The sequence below is a fragment of the Saccopteryx leptura genome, chromosome 1 (assembly GCF_036850995.1).
Source record: "Saccopteryx leptura isolate mSacLep1 chromosome 1, mSacLep1_pri_phased_curated, whole genome shotgun sequence".
Taxonomy (NCBI): Eukaryota; Metazoa; Chordata; class Mammalia; order Chiroptera; family Emballonuridae; genus Saccopteryx; species Saccopteryx leptura.
In genome coordinates, this window is record NC_089503.1 from 27027182 (window position 1) to 27044604 (window position 17423).

Here is a 17423-nt window from a genome sequence, read left to right on the forward strand (position 1 = left end):
CAGCTTTTGTAAGACTTTGTTTTTGAATGGGGAAGGCAAATGAAGTTTGTGCAACCCCAGTAGCTGTGAAGTGGAGGTTGTCCTGTCCTGTTTCCCCCACACAGCAGGTTTTCTCCCTCGGCCTGGGATTCGGTGGGCCTCCCCTGCCCCAGAATTAATTCTCTAAAAACGCTCCTTTGGCATTTCTTTTTACTTCTTCCCCACTTAGCTCTTTTCTTCATTAGTAAAGGGAAGAGGAATACTAATTTATTATTATTATTAAGATGAAAGAAAATGCATTGCCTCTCTCACTGGGCCATTTTGAAGATTAAATTGCACAAGCCATATAAGAGCACTTTAGCTAAACAAATGCTCAAGTGCATTAGCGTACATATGTGAAAACCTTCAGCAAATTCTATCGCTATGGGGGTTTCTCTAAATCCCAGTTTCTGGATGGACCTGCCCTTTCGCACTGTATGAAAATTCATGAGATTTGTACAGCTAATGCCAAGTGACCAGTGTGCCTTTCCTGCGAATGTTCCAACAGGTAGAGAAAAAGTCCAGGAAATGGCTCTTGTCTGCTGTTAAGTCTCCAGCTGGTCAACGAATATTTCACTTATTTCTCATTGAATATTTCACTTGCGTATTTACTTCACATTCATGTTTGGGGGCATCTTCTTGTCAGTGGAGAGCAAGAAGAAGCTGGATTGGTCAGATCAGGCGAGAAAGAGCCAAATCACAAAACAATTAAAACCATCATCTCCTCTATCACTTCTGTATTCCTAAGAAGTAGCCTTATCTTGGCAAATAGATGGATTTCTATAAGTAAATTTATATACTACCGCCACCCCCAATCATGTGAGTCTTGTAGATTTGCTGCTATTCATGACTTTCATGACCTTTCATTTGCTTTCATAGCGTCTTAAGTTTTCCTTATCACATTTAGTGACCATGTGTTTTTGGGGGGGGGTGTCATTTATCCAGCATGCACTTCTCTGCAAAATTCTGAGCTCCATGAAGCCAGGGATGGTGTCTGATTTTCTTTCCATTGTATCTGAGCATCCAGCGTCCTACCTGGGATGTCATGGACAGGCAATAAGTATTTGTGGGATGAAAGAATAAATTCATCAATTCATCCACACACTCAGCACTATGCTTAGTGGGGAAACTGTAGGAGAGAGTGGTTAAGTGACTCTGTGGGTTAACTTTTCAGTATATCTTCCTTTTGTTGCTCATGCCTTTGGTGTCATGTGTAAGAACCCATTGCCAAATCTAAGATCATGGAGACTCACCCCTGTTTTCTTCTGCTTCCGTCACTTTTAACCGTCAGGCTCTCATCTAGAATGTGGAAGTCATTCACTTCACCCAGTAACATCAGAAACATGGGATGCTCGTCTCAGTAAGTCCTGTTGTCTGCTGGTGGGGCTCAGAGTAGTAGGGAGAACAAACACGAAACCTCAGCAGTGACAGGGTTACGGTGATCTATGTCGAGCATTCATGAATGCCAGTGAGAGGGTCTTTGCTAGCCCACCAATGTTTGTGGTGGGAAAAAATAACCTTATTGTGGAAGAGGTTCCTTTCTGTGATGCCGGATTGTCCTTCTGACCTGAGGCTGTGAGTAGATAGTGGTGCTTTGTTTAAATGGCTCTACTTGGCAAATGAAGAATGATCAACTCTGTGTTAGACTTCCAGATTTAGTGGTGGAAATAGAAACCTGAACTCTGAAATAGAAGAGGTTAGATGACACCACAGGTGCTAACATTGGTGTAAGTGGGCTACAGAGCATGTTGGGGATCTGCCTCAGGTTTTCAGAACAGACTTCAAAGGGAAGCCAGATGCACCTTCTTCCTCAAACATTTGACCTATTTCTGCTTCAATCGTCATCTTTGTACAGAATTTTTAGTAATGGAAAGTGGGGAAGGAAGAAGAATCAAAGTTAAATCTGTTTCTTAACCTGGGTTCCTCTGGAAAGCCTCCAACAGATTCTTCTTATAGTTTTCACCATATGATTTTTCTTTTTCAGTTACTTAAGGTGAATTTTTTTTTTCATTTTTCCGAAGCTGGAAACAGGGAGGCAGTCAGACAGACTCCCGCATGCGCCCGACCGGGATCCACCCGGCATGCCCACCAGGGGGCGATGCTCTGCCCCTCTGGGGCGTTGCTCTGTCGTGACCAGAGCCATTCTAGAGCCTGAGGCAGAGGCCACAGAGCCATCCTTAGCGCCCGGGCCATCTTTGCTCCAATGGAGCCTCGCTGCGGGAGGGGAAGAGAGAGACAGAGAAGAAGGAGAGGGGGAGGGGTGGAGAAGCAAATGGGCGCCTCTCCTGTGTGCCCTGGCCGGGAATCGAACCCGGGACTCCCGCACGCCAGGCCGACGATCTACCGCTGAGCCAACCGGCCAGGGCCAGGTGAATTTTATATATTAAAAAAATTAAGAAATTTAGAAATTCTACCCAGAAAGCAATAATTTTATTTTCTCATGGGAAAGAACACTCAGTTGAATTTGGGGACTGAATAAAGTTCTGCCAGTGAGTTCACCCTTGTGAAACATTGAAATTCTCCCAAACATACTAATTAAGATACCCTTTGTCTTTTCTGTTGGTTTTAGCTTTGAAGATACCATAAAAATGGCATGCTGTGAACTGGAGAAGCCAAGTTTGGAGGAAATAACATGGTTTCTACTTGGAAATCAGCCTTTCACTTGAATGGCCCGACCTAGAGACTGTTCTCCAAATTATTCTGACGGCCCAGATACCTGGGCTGTGCTGTAGCACTGTGCAGTTGAATGGCTTCCCCTGGCGCTGTGCAGTGCACACCCTGGGTAGCTGTGAGGTGGCCGATGCACCCCGGCAGAAATAGAAATGAGCATAGACACCCAAGAGATGTATACTTGCATATAAATTTTATACGTATATGTGTATCAGTCCACTTAGATTATATATGATTTTTTAAAATTTAAAAATGAATAACAGTTCTAACAAATGTCATCTGGGTTGCAGTGGGTGGTTTTGAACCCGCTTTGAGGTGAGCCTCCCCACTTTGGAAACACTGGCCTGGAAGGATGCATCTGGTCTTCTCTATCGTTTATGCAGGGCAATGCATTTGTGGGGCACGGTTGCCTTTCAGCAGTAGAGTACTTATGGGTCTTACCCCTTCGTGCCAGGACCTCTGTCCTTACCTGCGGGTTTCCATTTCAGAGTACACAGTCATTAATGAAGCCTGCCCCGGAGCTGAGTGGAATATCATGTGTCGGGAGTGCTGTGAATATGATCAGATTGAATGCGTCTGCCCTGGAAAGAAGGAAGTGGTGGGTTATACCATTCCTTGCTGCAGGAATGAGGACAATGAGTGTGACTCCTGCCTGATTCACCCAGGTGAGTGTGGCATGGGGGGAGGGGACGGGATCAGGTGGCCTTGTGTTTCCTGAGGTCACGATTGAGAACAGGCTGAACACTTGAATTCTGGAAGGCAACCATCAGGAGGCCATGATGCCTTGATTATTAAGAGTGACATAATTCAATTCATTCTAACTGGAGGAATTGGAGGAGTTAGTACCCTTTTCAGTGTTGAACTTGTAAAGCTTTGAATTAATGTACTCATTCATTAGTTAACAAACAGACTGATCTCAAACTATACTCTACAAGGCCTTAGTAATTAAAACGGCACTGCACTGGCATAAAAACAAACACACAGATCAATGGAACAGAATCGAGAGCTCCGGAATAAACCCATACCTGTATTGTTAGTTAATATTTAACAAAGGAGTCAAGAATTTACAATGAGATATAGACAGTCTAGTCAATAAAGGTGTTGAAAGATTGGACAGATATATGCAAAAAAAATGAAACTAGACCACCTTCTTACACCATATACAAGAATAAACTCAAAATGAATTACAGACTTAAATGTAAGACTCAAAACCACAAAAATCCTACGAGAAAACATAGGCAGTTTTAAAATCTCAGATGTTTCTCATAGCAATATTTTTTCTGAAATATTACAATAAATAAACAGGATTATATCAAACTAAAAAGTTTTTGCACAGTAAAGGAAACCATCAGCAAAATGAAGAGACAGCCCACTGAATGGGAGGACATATCTGCCAATCATATATCTGATAAGGGGTCAATATACAAAATTTATAAAGAACTCAACACCAAAGAAACCACCAAACAGTCCAATTAAAAAATGGGCAAAGGAACTGAATAGACACTTCTCTAAAGAGAGCATACAGATGGTCAGTACACATATGAAAAGATGCTCAATGTCACTAATCATTAGAGAAATACAAATTAGAACCACAGTGAGATATTTCAACCTGTCAGGATGGCTATCATCAATAAATCAATAAACAAGTGTTGATGAGAATGTGGAGAAAAGGGAGCCCTCGTGCACTGTTGGTGGGAATGCTGATTGGTGCAGCCACTGTGGAAAACAGTATGGAGTTTACTAAAAAAATTAAAAATGGAAATGCTTATGACCTAGTGATTCCATTCCTGGAAATATATCTGTAAAGACCTGAAACACTAACTGGAAAGAATACATGCACCCCATGTTCATTGCAGCACTATTTACAATAGGCAAGATTTGGAAGCAACCCAAGTGCCCCTCAGCAGATAAGTGGATAAAAAAGCTATGGTACATTTATACAATGAAATACTACTCGGCCATTAAAAGAAAAAAAAAGAAGGAAATCTTACCCTTGTGACAGCATGGATGGACCTGGAGAGTATTATGTTAAGTGAAATAAGCCAGTCAGAGATAGACAAACACCATGTGGTTTCACTTATATGTGGAATATAATGAAAAATATAAACAAGCAAATGGAATAGAAACAGACTCAGAGATACAGAAAACAGACTGACAGCTGTCAGAGGGGAGGGAGTTTGAGGAGCTGAGTGAAAAAGGTGAAAGGATTAAGTAAAAAAAACCATCAAAAAGTGCATAGACACAGACAATAGTAGGGTGATTACAACAGGGAAAGGGGTGAGGAGGTAGCAGAGGGCAAAGGGGGGTAATGGTGATGGAAGGAGACTTGCCTTTGGATGGTGAACACACAGTACACTATACCGATGATAAATGATAGAGTTGTACACCCGAAACCTGCAATATCTCTGAGATGTGCCTGTAGTTCTTCTCTCTGTAATGTACACCACCTATTTGATACACAGGTAGGTTTATTATTTCCATCTGTTTTCTATATTTTACAATACAAGCAAATATACATACATACATATTGATATATCTTTTTCCTTCCTGCACGAAAGACAGCATACCATAAATAGTGCTCACCTTACCCTTGCTTTTTGCTCTTAATGATATATACTGGCGATCACTCACTGACAGTATAAAGCTGTCATCTTCATTTCTTTTTACAGTTACTCATAACTGTATTGTGTGGATGACCATAGTTTATGAACAGTTGGGTTGTTTCCAGCTTTTTGCTAACGCAAGCAATGCTGCTGTGAGTAGCCTGGAGCATACCTCAGTTAGCGGTTTTGCCGTGTATCTTTGGGGGATATTTCTAGGAGAGGGATTGCTGGGTCAAAGGGAAGTGCATATGCTATTTTTCCAGCCTTTGCCAACTTTTTCTCCATGCCTTTGGCATTCACAGCAGCCGTGTGGGAGGGTGATGCTTTTCCAAAGCCTTGCCACAGAATATGTCATTTGGGATTTTTGCCAATTTCGTACATGAGAAATGAAATCTCTGTGGTTTTAGAAATGTCTATCACTTCTGTCATCATGAATGACAACACTCTTCTCTGTGCTGGTGGCAGTGGTGGCAAGAGGACCAAGGTCCAGGAGCATGGTGGCAGGAGGTGGATGGTGGCTTCCAGAACGTCTAGCAGCACCAGCAGCCTCCCTGGACGGGGTTTGCTAGGTACTGTTGTGCCATTGTAGGTTGTGTAGCCCTGACCTCAGTCCTCTGACCCTTCTGGGAATTCTGTGAGTTACTGAGTGTCTTTTTTTTTAATACAGCTTCATTCACTTTAATCACCAGGCTGGTTTTTGTGGCTTGTACATAATGGCTTGGATGTTACTGTGCCAAGAAAGAGAGCTGGCAGGACCATTGAGGTTATACTCTGAGTCCATTTGCCTCCTTCGTGGCACAGTGGATGGGGGAAGCAAAGAGGAGAAGGTAGCACATGTGTGAAGATGGCGTGTAGAAAGCACAGGGACCCAACTGGCACCCAGCTATGGGCCACATGAATTTGAGGCTTTATATAAGCAAATTTTCTCTGGTGGAAGAAGAGATGGGAAGAAGAAAGCCATATCAAGCTGGTGTGCAGAGAGGGGGCTGCCAGTCTCTCTCCTTCAGGAACCACATGTATACACTGTATACATATGTATGTACCATAGGCCAACAAAACCTAATTTTGGCCAAAAGCAAAGGAGTATGCTATCAGCTCAGGGAAACACTGGTTATCTCAAACCGTTCAGAAGCCTACATTAGCAATTCCTTCCTTCCTTCCTTCCTTCCTTCCTCCCTCCCTCCCTCCCTCCCTCCCTCCCTCCCTCCCTCCCTCCCTCCCTCCCTCCCTTCCTTCCTTCCTTCCTTCCTTCCCTCCCTCCCTCCCTCCCTCCCTCCCTCCCTCCCTCCCTTTCTTCCCTCCATCTATTCATTTACTTTAATAATATTTCTTGAACATATACTAGTACATATTCTACTAGGTACTGTGGATATTATATTGAACAGCACATAGTCTGAGACTTCATTCCGTTACAGGAAAATGGGTACATGTCTATGCATTGGTAGGGTTGAACCAAGGGGAGGGATGGGAAAGCAGAATAATAGTAATAGTTCATATTACGGGGGTACTTACTATGTGCCACACCCTTTACATGTGTTCATTTAATTTTTGAGACACCCCTGTAAAGTAGGTACTATTTTTAACCACCGTGTTACAGATAAGGACACTGAGGCACAGAGCACTTGAGCAGCCTGCTCTAGGACACACAGCTGGGCTGTGGCAGATCTTGAACTTTGCTGTCTGTCCTAAGTGGGATTGAACAATCTCTACCATTTCTCACCGTTCTCCACACCTCAAGAGACCATGTTTCCAAAATGACCCTTGCCTGGGAACCGCTGAGCCCTCTCCGGTGTGGCCTGCCGGTGGGGGAGGGGGCAGCCTGGCACCTTGCAAGAGGAGCCGTTGTTAGACGTTAAGATTGTTTCCAAAGGCATACTTAGTGATTTGACTTTGGGTGATGGGTATACAACATAATCAACAGTTCAAATGCTATAGAAATGTTCACCTGAAACCTACGTACTCTAATTGATCAATGTCACCCTGTTAAAGTTAATTTTCTAAATAAAATAATAAAAAAAAAAACCTTATAGAAAACACCCTGCCCCTCCAAAAAACCAAAGGCATACTTGGCTTATAGAAGTATACAACATAGAAGAATATGCTAGAAATGGGAAGATATTTGCTTTCGCTAAATGAAAAAGTTTCGTTACAAAACTGGAACGTACAGTATATGGTATAAGCCTAATTAAAAAAAATGTGTTTTTGTATAGATAGGTATAGATATAGATACAGATAGATAAAGGATGTGATCAGTTTTCTCTGGGTGATATTTTAGATTGCTTTAATTTAATTTTTTGCTTGTCTAGATTTTCTAAACATTCCACAATCAACATGGAATACAGTTATAAAGAGAAAACATACTCTACTGACAGATTCAAAACAACTGTTACCGCAGGTTATTTCGTGTTACTTTAAAACATCAGCCACTAACAAAGATGGCTCTCACCACCCTCCTCAGTCTGAATTGCGGTGACTCTCGCATTCCCTAGGCATGGGCATTTCCTCTGTGGCATGGGCACCTGTCTAGGTCCAGGGGCCCTTCGCTGACACAAGGCCCGGAGAAGGCGCAGTTTCTCTCTCATGCAGCTGCTGACTCGAACACCCCTCTTGGAAATGTTTCAGGTTGTACCATCTTTGAAAACTGCAAGACCTGCCGGAACGGCTCGTGGGGGGGCACCCTGGACGACTTCTACGTGAAAGGGATCTACTGCGCAGAGTGCCGGGCGGGCTGGTACGGAGGAGACTGCATGCGTGAGTACGCGCGCGCGGGGGCGGCTCCGTCTCTAACACACGCCGTTCCAGTGGCCCAGCTTGCCCGGGCCGAGGTTTCTCTCCCTGGACTAAGGTTTCTGGAAAGCTTGTGGCCAGAGGGCTTTTTAGGTAAGGCTATTTAAAAAAAAAAAAGAAAGAAAGAAAGAAAGAAAGAAAGGGAACATGCGGGTTTCCATCTGAGTGTGGATTGTGGACATCTGTTCGGAATTGGCCCCGGGAGGATCATATCTGCGCTTAGATCTTCCCCTTCCATAACGAAGCCAAGGCGTTCTGCACGCACCCGTCCGTGTCCATTCCAGAAGCAGCCCCACGTTAGCCTTGGTCAGCAAACAGTGAGTAAGGCGTCGAAAAGGCTCCGTCGGTGATGCCTTTGAAATATGAATTCCTATTGGTAAAGTTTTTGAATACTGAGTTAAATTCATGAGACCCACCTCAAATTGTTAGCATGCCACTTGTCCTAGGAACGAGATCTTTTTTCCTGCGTTCTGTTTGATCTCCATGATTTACTTAGTCTTTATTGGGGCTCCCCTGTTTCCACAATCCTTTGAAATGGAGTGGAAATCAAACCCCTCCCCCGGTTGGTGGAGATTCCCCTCTGCAGTGCCCCGACGGTGATCACCCGCAGAGCGCCTGGATCCGGAGCAGTGTACAAACTGTTGTTATTTTGTAAGCCTGTTTTACATGCTTCCTATTTGAGTCAGAATCAGTCTGGATGGTCTTACAGTCTGAGCCATTTTACTCTTATAATGAACGATATTCCCAATTATCAGAGATGGCAGCTGGAGAGCTATTATATTCTTTGTCTGATCCAACCTTAACAAAATGCCAGAAATTTCAAGTCTAGGGAAAAGGGTGAGGTATGTGGTCTGCAGCTGAGAAACTCAGTTATACCTGGAGGGGAAGGGGTGTGTTGGGGCTTCAAAGTAAGCCTGAGAGTTATATTATCAAGAATACAGGTAATTTATTATTATTATTATTATTTTGTATTTTTCTGAAGTGAAAAGCAAGGAGGCAGAGAGACAGACTCCCGTATGCGCAACCAGGATCCACCCAGCAAGCCCACTAGGGGGCGATGCTCTGCCCATCTGGGCTGTTGCTCTGTTGCAACTGGAGCCATTCTAGCGCCTGAGGCGGAGGCCATGGAGCCATCCTCAGTGCCCAGGCCATCTTTGCTCCATGGAGCCTTGGCTGCGGGAGGGGAAGAGAGAGACAGAGAGGAAGGAGAAGGGGAAGGGTGGAGAAGCAGATGGGCACTTCTGTGTGCCCTGGCCAGGAATCAAACCCTGGACTTCCACATGCCAGACGATGCTCTACTGCTGAGAAAACTGGCCAGAGCTGAGAATACAGGTAATTTTTAAAGTGTTGGTCTCAGGTGCAGATTTATTTATTTATTTATTTATTTATTTTTATTTTTAAATAATTTTTTTGTATTTTTCTGAAGCTAGAAACGGGGAGAGACAGTCAGACAGACTCCCACATGCGCCCGACCAGGATCCACCTGGCACGCCCATCAGGGGGCGACGCTCTGCCCACCAGGGGGCGATGCTCTGCCCCTCCGGGCGTCGCTCTGTTGCGACCAGAGCCACTCTAGCGCCTGGGGCAGAGGCCAAGGAGCCATCCCCAGTGCCATCTTTTGCTCCAATGGAGCCTCAGCTGCGGGAGGGGAAGAGAGAGACAGAGAGGAAGGAGAGGGGGAGGGGTGGAGAAGCAGATGGGCGCTTCTCCTGTGTGCCCTGGCCGGGAATCGAACCCGGGACTTCTGCACGCCAGGCCGTCACTCTACCACTGAGCCAACCGGCCAGGGCCTCAGGTGCAGATTTAAAACTTTGTTGTTGTGTTATGTGGTTTCTGGGAAATCGAGTTTAGCACTTTGGTAGATCATTTTCCAGGTAGATTAGCTGCAGGATTTAACCGTGTTCTTCCTTTAACTGCTGTTCTCTGGAGAGATTGCAACATAATGATCAAGACCACAGGCTCTGGCATGACACAGGCCTGGGTTAACCAATGGCTTCGCCAGTCACTTGCATTGTGACCATGGCCAAATCATTTAACTCTGCTAATCTCAGTCTCCTTTTCTTTAAAATGGGAAGAATGCTATCTGTGTCACAGGAGGGTTTCTAGAATGAAAGGAAATAGGTGTGTGAAGCACTTAAGCACTTTGCCTGGCATATAATTAAAACTAATGCAGGAGTATATATCATTATTATCTTACCGGCAATATTTTTTTCTGTTTATTGGATTTATTGGGGTGACACTGGTTAACAAATTATACAGGTTTCAGGTGCACAATTCCACAACACATCAGCAGTACACTGTATTGTGTGTTCATCACCCCAAGTCAATTATTCTTGTATATGCTCCCTAATTGCCTAACTAGTAGGTAGTCTAGAAATAAAACTACTTGTAACAGACATAATCAAGACTATACAGCAAAGCTTTAGATTTCACACTTCCCATTGCAGTACATGAGATAACTCCCGGGTTTGGAAGGTCGCTCTTTCTCTGTGTGAGTGGAGAAGAGTTGTGTGATGGGGATGGAGCCAGAGGCAGGAGTCGGATCACACATGGCCTTGTGGGTAGGTAAATTGGGTGAAAAGTTTAGATGTTATTCTGAGTGCAGTGGGAAGCCAAGGAAAAGTTGTGAACTAGGGTATGACACAGGTAGAACACAGGTAGACGAACATTTACTCACAGGGGTCAGGGGCGTGGAGGTTTTAGACAGGTGTTGATGCTTGAGCTATGCCTTTGCTCATGTGTGGGCACACCAGGAAGATACCTAAGTTGGTGCAATTCTAGACTCCTTGTTCTTAACCACAGTACTGTCTGATCTCTACTTCAAAAGCTCTGTGTTCTCTGAAACGTGGGAAGTGAAATCTCCGCTGAGGGCCACGGAAGTGAGGCCGGGGCTTGAGAGCACCAGAGGTTTGAGACAGCCACGCGAGAAATAAGGGAGGGCACCAGCTAGTGATAAGTTAAAGCTTGTCCATGCAAGACCTAGGACCCAGTTCAAAGTGGGAGTCCTATGTAGGCAGCGCAGTCAGGGTGTGGGCAATGCTCTCTGGCAGCACGGTAGCAGAGATGAAGTGAACCATGCATTTGGTTGATCCCAGAATTGGCCAAGACATGATTGTCCAGGTTGTAGGACATGAACCAGGAAACAGCCTGGAAGAGAGGGGATAGGGATGGGTGTCTCAATGTGGTAGAAAACTAGGTTTAGAGGTAATTAAGTGGTAGAATACATCAATAGAAAAGGTAGTGTAATGCAGCCCCATGTTTATTGCAGCATTGTTCACAGTGGCCAGGACATGGAAACAACCAAAAAGCCCATCAATAGATGACTGGATAAAGAAGATGTGGCACATATACACTATGGAATACTACTCAGCCATAAGAAATGATGACATCGGAACATTTACAGCAAAATGGTGGGATCTTGATAACATGATACGAAGCGAAATAAGTAAATCAGAAAAAACCAGGAACTGTATTATTCCATACGTAGGTGGGACATAATAGTGAAACTAAGAGACATTTATAAGAGTGTGGTGGTTACAGGGGGGGGAGGGGGGAATGGGAGAGGGATAGGGGGTGGGGAGGGGCACAAAGAAAACAAGATAGAAGGTGACAGAGGACAATCTGACTTTGGGTGGTGGGTATGCAACATAATTGAACGACAAGATAACCTGGACTTGTTATCTTTGAATATATGTATCCTGATTTATTGATGTCACCCCATTAAAAAAATAAAATTATATTAAAAAAAAAAAAAAAAGAAAAGGTAGTGTAGTCAGAGAATAGAATTTATAAATTGAAGCTTTCAGGGGTGTGGTGATAATATGTTCATATATAATAGTCAGTTTTTGCTGTGTAACAAAACAATCTCAAGGAACAGTTGTTTTGTTTTTTAAATCTTGGGTCTGTGGGTTGGCTGGGGTTCAGCTGATTTCAGCTGGGCCGAACTGGATTGAACTCTGTGCCTCAGGGCCCAGGCCGAAGGAGAAGCAGCTACTTCAGATGTCCTCTTCTAAGGGGGGGGGGGGGGGGGGGAGTGCTGCAAGCACAAGAGGCCAAGCCAAACACACAGGCATGTTTAAGGCCCCTGCTCACATCACATTCACTCAATAGTTCTATTGGCTAAGCCTCTAGTCAGCCAACTAGGGAAGAATACTCCATCCCAAGGAACAGAGGTACAAATATTCCCTGAGCAGTATTCCAGTCAATCTGTGTGGGTAAGTGGGTTCGTTTAGGGGGTAGAGAGGGGAAAGAGTGTTTGTATTCAGGGGGTCAATGACAAATAGTAATGAGGCAGAAGGACCACAGTTAACAAGGCAGGAGGGCCACAGTTGCTCAAAGAAATCTGTGTCTTTCCATGTAGCACCTATTCGTTGAATGTTAGGTTTAACCTCCGTGTAAGAGTTGGCTATATATGTCGTCTGAGTGCTTGGACTAGTGATGGTATCCCTGTGTGGGATCCAGGCTTTCTCAAGGAAAGTATAACTGGGTATTGCTACAACATGTCATTGCTACTTTGCAGGCAGACCAGGGAGCCAGGTCCTTATTCATTAATGACCTCATTCATTCAAAAACTGTTTCTTGAATGTATGCTTTTAGGTGCTGACCATACAATGATGAGCAAGACAGATAGGGTCTCTGACATCTTGAAGCTTGCAATTTAGAAAGAAGAGACTAAGAGAAAGTTAAAAAATTGCAGTGTGGGCCTGGCCTGTGGTGGCTCAGTGGATCAGGTGTCAACCTGGAACGCTGAGGTCGCTGGTTCGAAGCCCTGGGCTTGCCCGGTCAAGGCACATATGGGAGTTGATGCTTCCTGCTCCTCCCCTCTTCTCTCTCTCTCTCTCTCTCTCTCTCTCTCTCTCTCTTTCTTCTCTAAAATGAATAAATAAATTTAAAAAAACAGCAGTGTGATCACCAATGCTATGAGACAATCAGAGTAGTGGTCAGATTCCTGCCTCATTCTGTGTTAGTTCAGTTATGCTTGTTCAATTCCACTGTGTATTTTTTCTCTGAAAGCCTCATTCCACGCAGTGTATGTTATCTGACCACCATCAGGAGAAACAAGGAGCCCTTGATAAGTTTAAATCTGTCTATGGAAACAGGGCTTGACCATAAGAAGACATCAACGTGATGTTATGATGTTGTTTTTGTCAACTCTACCTCATATTGGCATTAAATTAATGTGAGGAGAATTCAAAGAAAGTAATTCATTTCACTTGTTTGTTGATTGCCTTCCTGGTGCTGGGTGCTGCCTGCCTCTAATAAGGGAAAGCCACACTTGAGTGGCCTGTTCATGGCCAAGGAACGATGCTGGAGCCCCATGGCAGTACCAGCGATTACCCAGTAGATGGCGCCCAAGTGATCCTTTCAGACAGTTTCTTCCTGAAGAAAGGCTTCCTGCTGAATACCATCTATAGGCTCTGGCATTTATTTCCTAAGTGCCATATAGAACCTTAGGAGGAAGGAGAAGTGACAGGTAAATCCCAGAAAGACTATTTTATGTTTGAGTTATAGAGCATTCATAGAGCACTAAGCAAGCGTGATTGCACCTTTATTTGCTCGTGTCTTTGTCAATGTTTATGTTAATTAGTATAACCCAAGTATGACAGTCTTGAAATCCATTATGTGACTGATTCATTCATAACTGTGGACAGGTTATATTAAGCAAGATAATAGGAGAAGGGACTGAAGTCACCGAGCCCAGGAGAAGATTTTGTCACATCTTCCTGCCCTGGAAAGTGTGGTTTAGGAAATTCAGAATATCCCAGCTAGGGAAAGGAACTGATTCTTGTTTGCCTTTCCTCAACTTTTTATTTTGAAAAATTTCAAATCTAAAGAGAACTGAAAGAATAGTACTTTCATATACCTTGCACCTGGACTCGTCAATTGACATTTCCCCACATCTGACTATGCTCTCTTATACTGCATGATAGACTCCCGAGTTTCATCTCTTCCATGTTTCATAACTTGATCACCACTTTTCTTTCCGATGCTAGCGCTGTCCCGGAGCTGGCCAGGGGAGCCCCTGGAAACTGGCTCTACAGTGAGCAGTTCCTTGCTTTCTGGCCCAGGAACCAGCCATTCATCCACAAACCCGGCTCCTTTTGTGGGGAAAGGCATTTGGGAACTGCAGTCTGTGTGCGGCTTCAAGAAGGGCTGATATCTAAAGTGAAAATTAAGCCTTCCTTTCAACGCCTCTTAAACGGGAACGTTGACTTCTTAAGTGGGACCACTCTGCTGACCTCCAGAGTGGAGTTTATTTAGCTTGGCTTAATAAACAGACTGAGCTCCTTATCCTCCAACTGAGAGGGGTACGAGAAAGGCCAGGGGCCATGCAGCATGCCACACTGCTAGCTAGCATTCCAGGGATCCCAGCCTTCCAGGCGGGGGAGGTCGAGGGGGAATAAGAAGGTTAGGAAGTCAACCCAGATAAGAGAGGATTTATGAGGAGAGATTATAGGCCCTTAATACATTTTATCTTCTTAGTCATATTTTGGATAGAGGCTGAGGAACAGAAGAACTGGCCGTAAGCTATGCCCGGAGATGTTTGTGGTCTACTATCAGAGAGGAGGATGATTCATGAGGCTGGCTCTTGAGCCATAAGCAATAATGATCAAGAGCAAATGTGTGTGAGTGAGGGTGTGTATGTGTGAGAGAGAGAGAGAAAGAAAGAGAGAGCATTCTCATAAACCTGTGTGTTACAGATTAATGGAGCTGTCCTCTGGGGCAGTGGTCCCCAACCTTTTTTGGGCCACAGACCGGTTTAATGTCAGAAAATATTTTCACGGACCGGCTTTAGGGTGGGACGGATAAATGTATCATGTGACCAAGACAAGCGTCAAGAGTGAGTCTTAGACGAATGTAACAGAGGGAATCTGGTCATTTTTAAAAAATAAAACATAGTTCAGACTTAAATATAAATAAAACGGAAATAATGTAAGTTATTTATTCTTTCTCTGTGGACCGGTACCAAATGGCCCATGGACCGGTACCGGTCGCGGCCCGGGGGTTGGGGACCACTGCTCTGGGGAACCAGAGAATCACCTGAGTGTGTGTGTGTGGGGTCACTGAAACCTGGTTTACCTCACTCTGGCCTCTGGCATCCTGACAGTTCCAGGAAAGGAACAGTGCCCAGGTGAGTCCACATCAGGGATGGCATTATGTGGTGGTTAGCAAGAGGGCTTGGAACCAGTGGGACCTGGATTTGAATCTCTACTTGTTCTGTGACTTTGGACAAAGTTACTCAATCACTGTAAGTCTCAGCTTCCTCCTTTGCCAAATGGAAATAATAGTAGTGGCCTCTTAGAGGACTTTGTGAGGGTTAAATGAAGTACTATCTATAAATCTCTTCATATTGGGGTCTGGTACAAAGTAAGTACTCAATAAATGGTGACTGCTATTCTTATTATTACTAAACCAGACCCATAAAGTGAGCTCTCCTTTTTCTTTTTCCTTTTTGGGAAAGAAATCAGTGTAAGGCCAGAGAAGAAAAATAATACAGCAGAACTCCCTAAGTGACAAGAAAATATATATGACATGAGGATGTAATCTTCCCAGGACAAGTATTGGATGGTAAATTGCATTTTACATTTTATGTGCTGAAGCTCTTTGACTCTAAGGAATTAATGTTTGAACCTTGGCAGAAGGTTTTAGGTTGTCAAAGAACTCATCAATCACTGCTCAGCTTCTGGTTAGGGCCCAGGCCATGGAAAAGACATCCTTCCTACTCAGAGAGCAAGAAATCACTTGATGGATCAATGAAAATTCAGATTTCTTTCAAACTATCCAGTATCTGTGAATGTAAGAGCTAGAGCTACAAGAATCTAAGCACCAGAGGAAGGAGTTCTTTCTGGGACAGCCAGTGATCCAGGATGCTTCCTACCTGGAGCCTGCTTCCTGAGGTTGGGGGTAGGGCAGGCGGAAGGACAACCAGCTAGAGGAGGAGGGGGAGGAGGTGGAGGAGGAGAAGGAAGAAAAGGAAGAGGAGGAGGGAGGAGGAGGAAGAGGAGAAGGAGGAGGAGAAGGAAGAAGAAGAGGAGGAAGAAGAGGAGGAGGAGGGGGAGGAGGAGAAGAAAGAAAAGGAAGAGGAGGAGGGGGAGGAAGAAGAGGAGGGGGAAGAGAAGGAGGAGGAGAAGGAAGAAGAAGAGGAGGAGGAAGAAGAGGAGGAGGGGGAGGAGGAGGTGGAGGAGGAGAAAGAAGAAAAGGAAGAGGAGGGGGAGGAGGAGGAAGAGGAAAAGGAGGAGGAGGAGGAAGAAGAAGAAGAAGAAGAGGAAGAGGAGGAGGAGAAAGAGGAGGAGGAGGAGGACCCGGCCAAACCTGAGCGACCTGTGGGCTGGCCTGTTGAATTTAAATCTAAAGGAGACCCGAAAGCCAAGGCCATCCTCTCCACAAAGCATTCTCTTAAGCGAAATTTTTGCTGAGCAAGCAGAGGCTGGGGTGAGACTTGGGAAGCAGAAGATCTTGGGAGAGTGTATTTTGCAGCTTCAAAAACTTGTACTTTCAGAGTCTGGCAATCTCGTAGGCTCACAGTTTTTTTCATTGCAGCAATGAAACAGCAGGAAGTCGGGCAGTAAGGGAGTGCTGAAAATCAAAGACAGATTTTGTTAGGTTTCCAGTGCTTGCATTTCAAGACCCTTCTGGAAATATTACAGCCTCAGTCTTGCCTCAGACCAGCTTAATTTCTGATTGGATCAACCTCATCGGTCCCTCCTCCCACCTGCCTAATAGAGAAAAGGTTGTCATTAATCAACAGAAAGAATATATGTCCTGTTGCGAAGAAGCAAGAGAATATGACCTACAGTCGTGAAAACTCTGTCAAAAGAGAAAAAACAGTCAAAGGAAATAGACCATTCATGAGCAAATATTAGAGTTTTCAGATAAAGTTTTTTGAATAACTTTAAATATATTAAAGGATCTGCAGGACAATGTGAATATAATTGAAGAGTAGAAAAGAAATTTCAAAATAGATTTTAAAAATATTTGAAAAAACCAAATGGAAATCCAAGAACTGAAAATGACACTATCTGAAACTTTTAAAAAATTTATTAGAGGGAATTACAATCTATTTCATCACAACAGAAGAAAGGATCGGGGAACTTAAACACAGACTTAATAGAAATCAACTGAACTGAAGCCCAGAGGAATAAGACTGAAAGTATTCAAGATTCTGTATTCTTTGTGCTACCCTAGTCCAGACCCTGTCTTTTGATTTGAATTGGCAGGGTTTTCTCAGAGTGTGTTTGTTATGAAGAGCCAGGTGATTTGGGGGAGGAAACACTTCCTGTAACAAAATGGTGGATGCCATTCTTGTTGAACAGCTGTTTCCACTGGACGGACAGGCCATTCGAT

General features: G+C 44.2%; 1 protein-coding gene across 2 annotated transcripts in view; it reads left to right on the forward strand.

Annotated features, from left to right (window-relative positions):
* Positions 1-17423, forward strand: part of PAMR1 (peptidase domain containing associated with muscle regeneration 1) — a 75214-nt gene that overhangs the window by 14087 nt on the left and 43704 nt on the right. Inside the window, exons 3-4 of one of the 2 annotated variants that reach the window (XM_066363194.1) lie at positions 3177-3353; positions 7914-8042. In XM_066363194.1, coding sequence (XP_066219291.1) covers positions 3177-3353; positions 7914-8042 — 306 coding nt within the window. Of the gene's footprint in view, positions 1-3176; positions 3354-7913; positions 8043-17355 lie in introns of those variants that run through there. The other variant, XM_066363200.1, reaches the window with a different exon arrangement.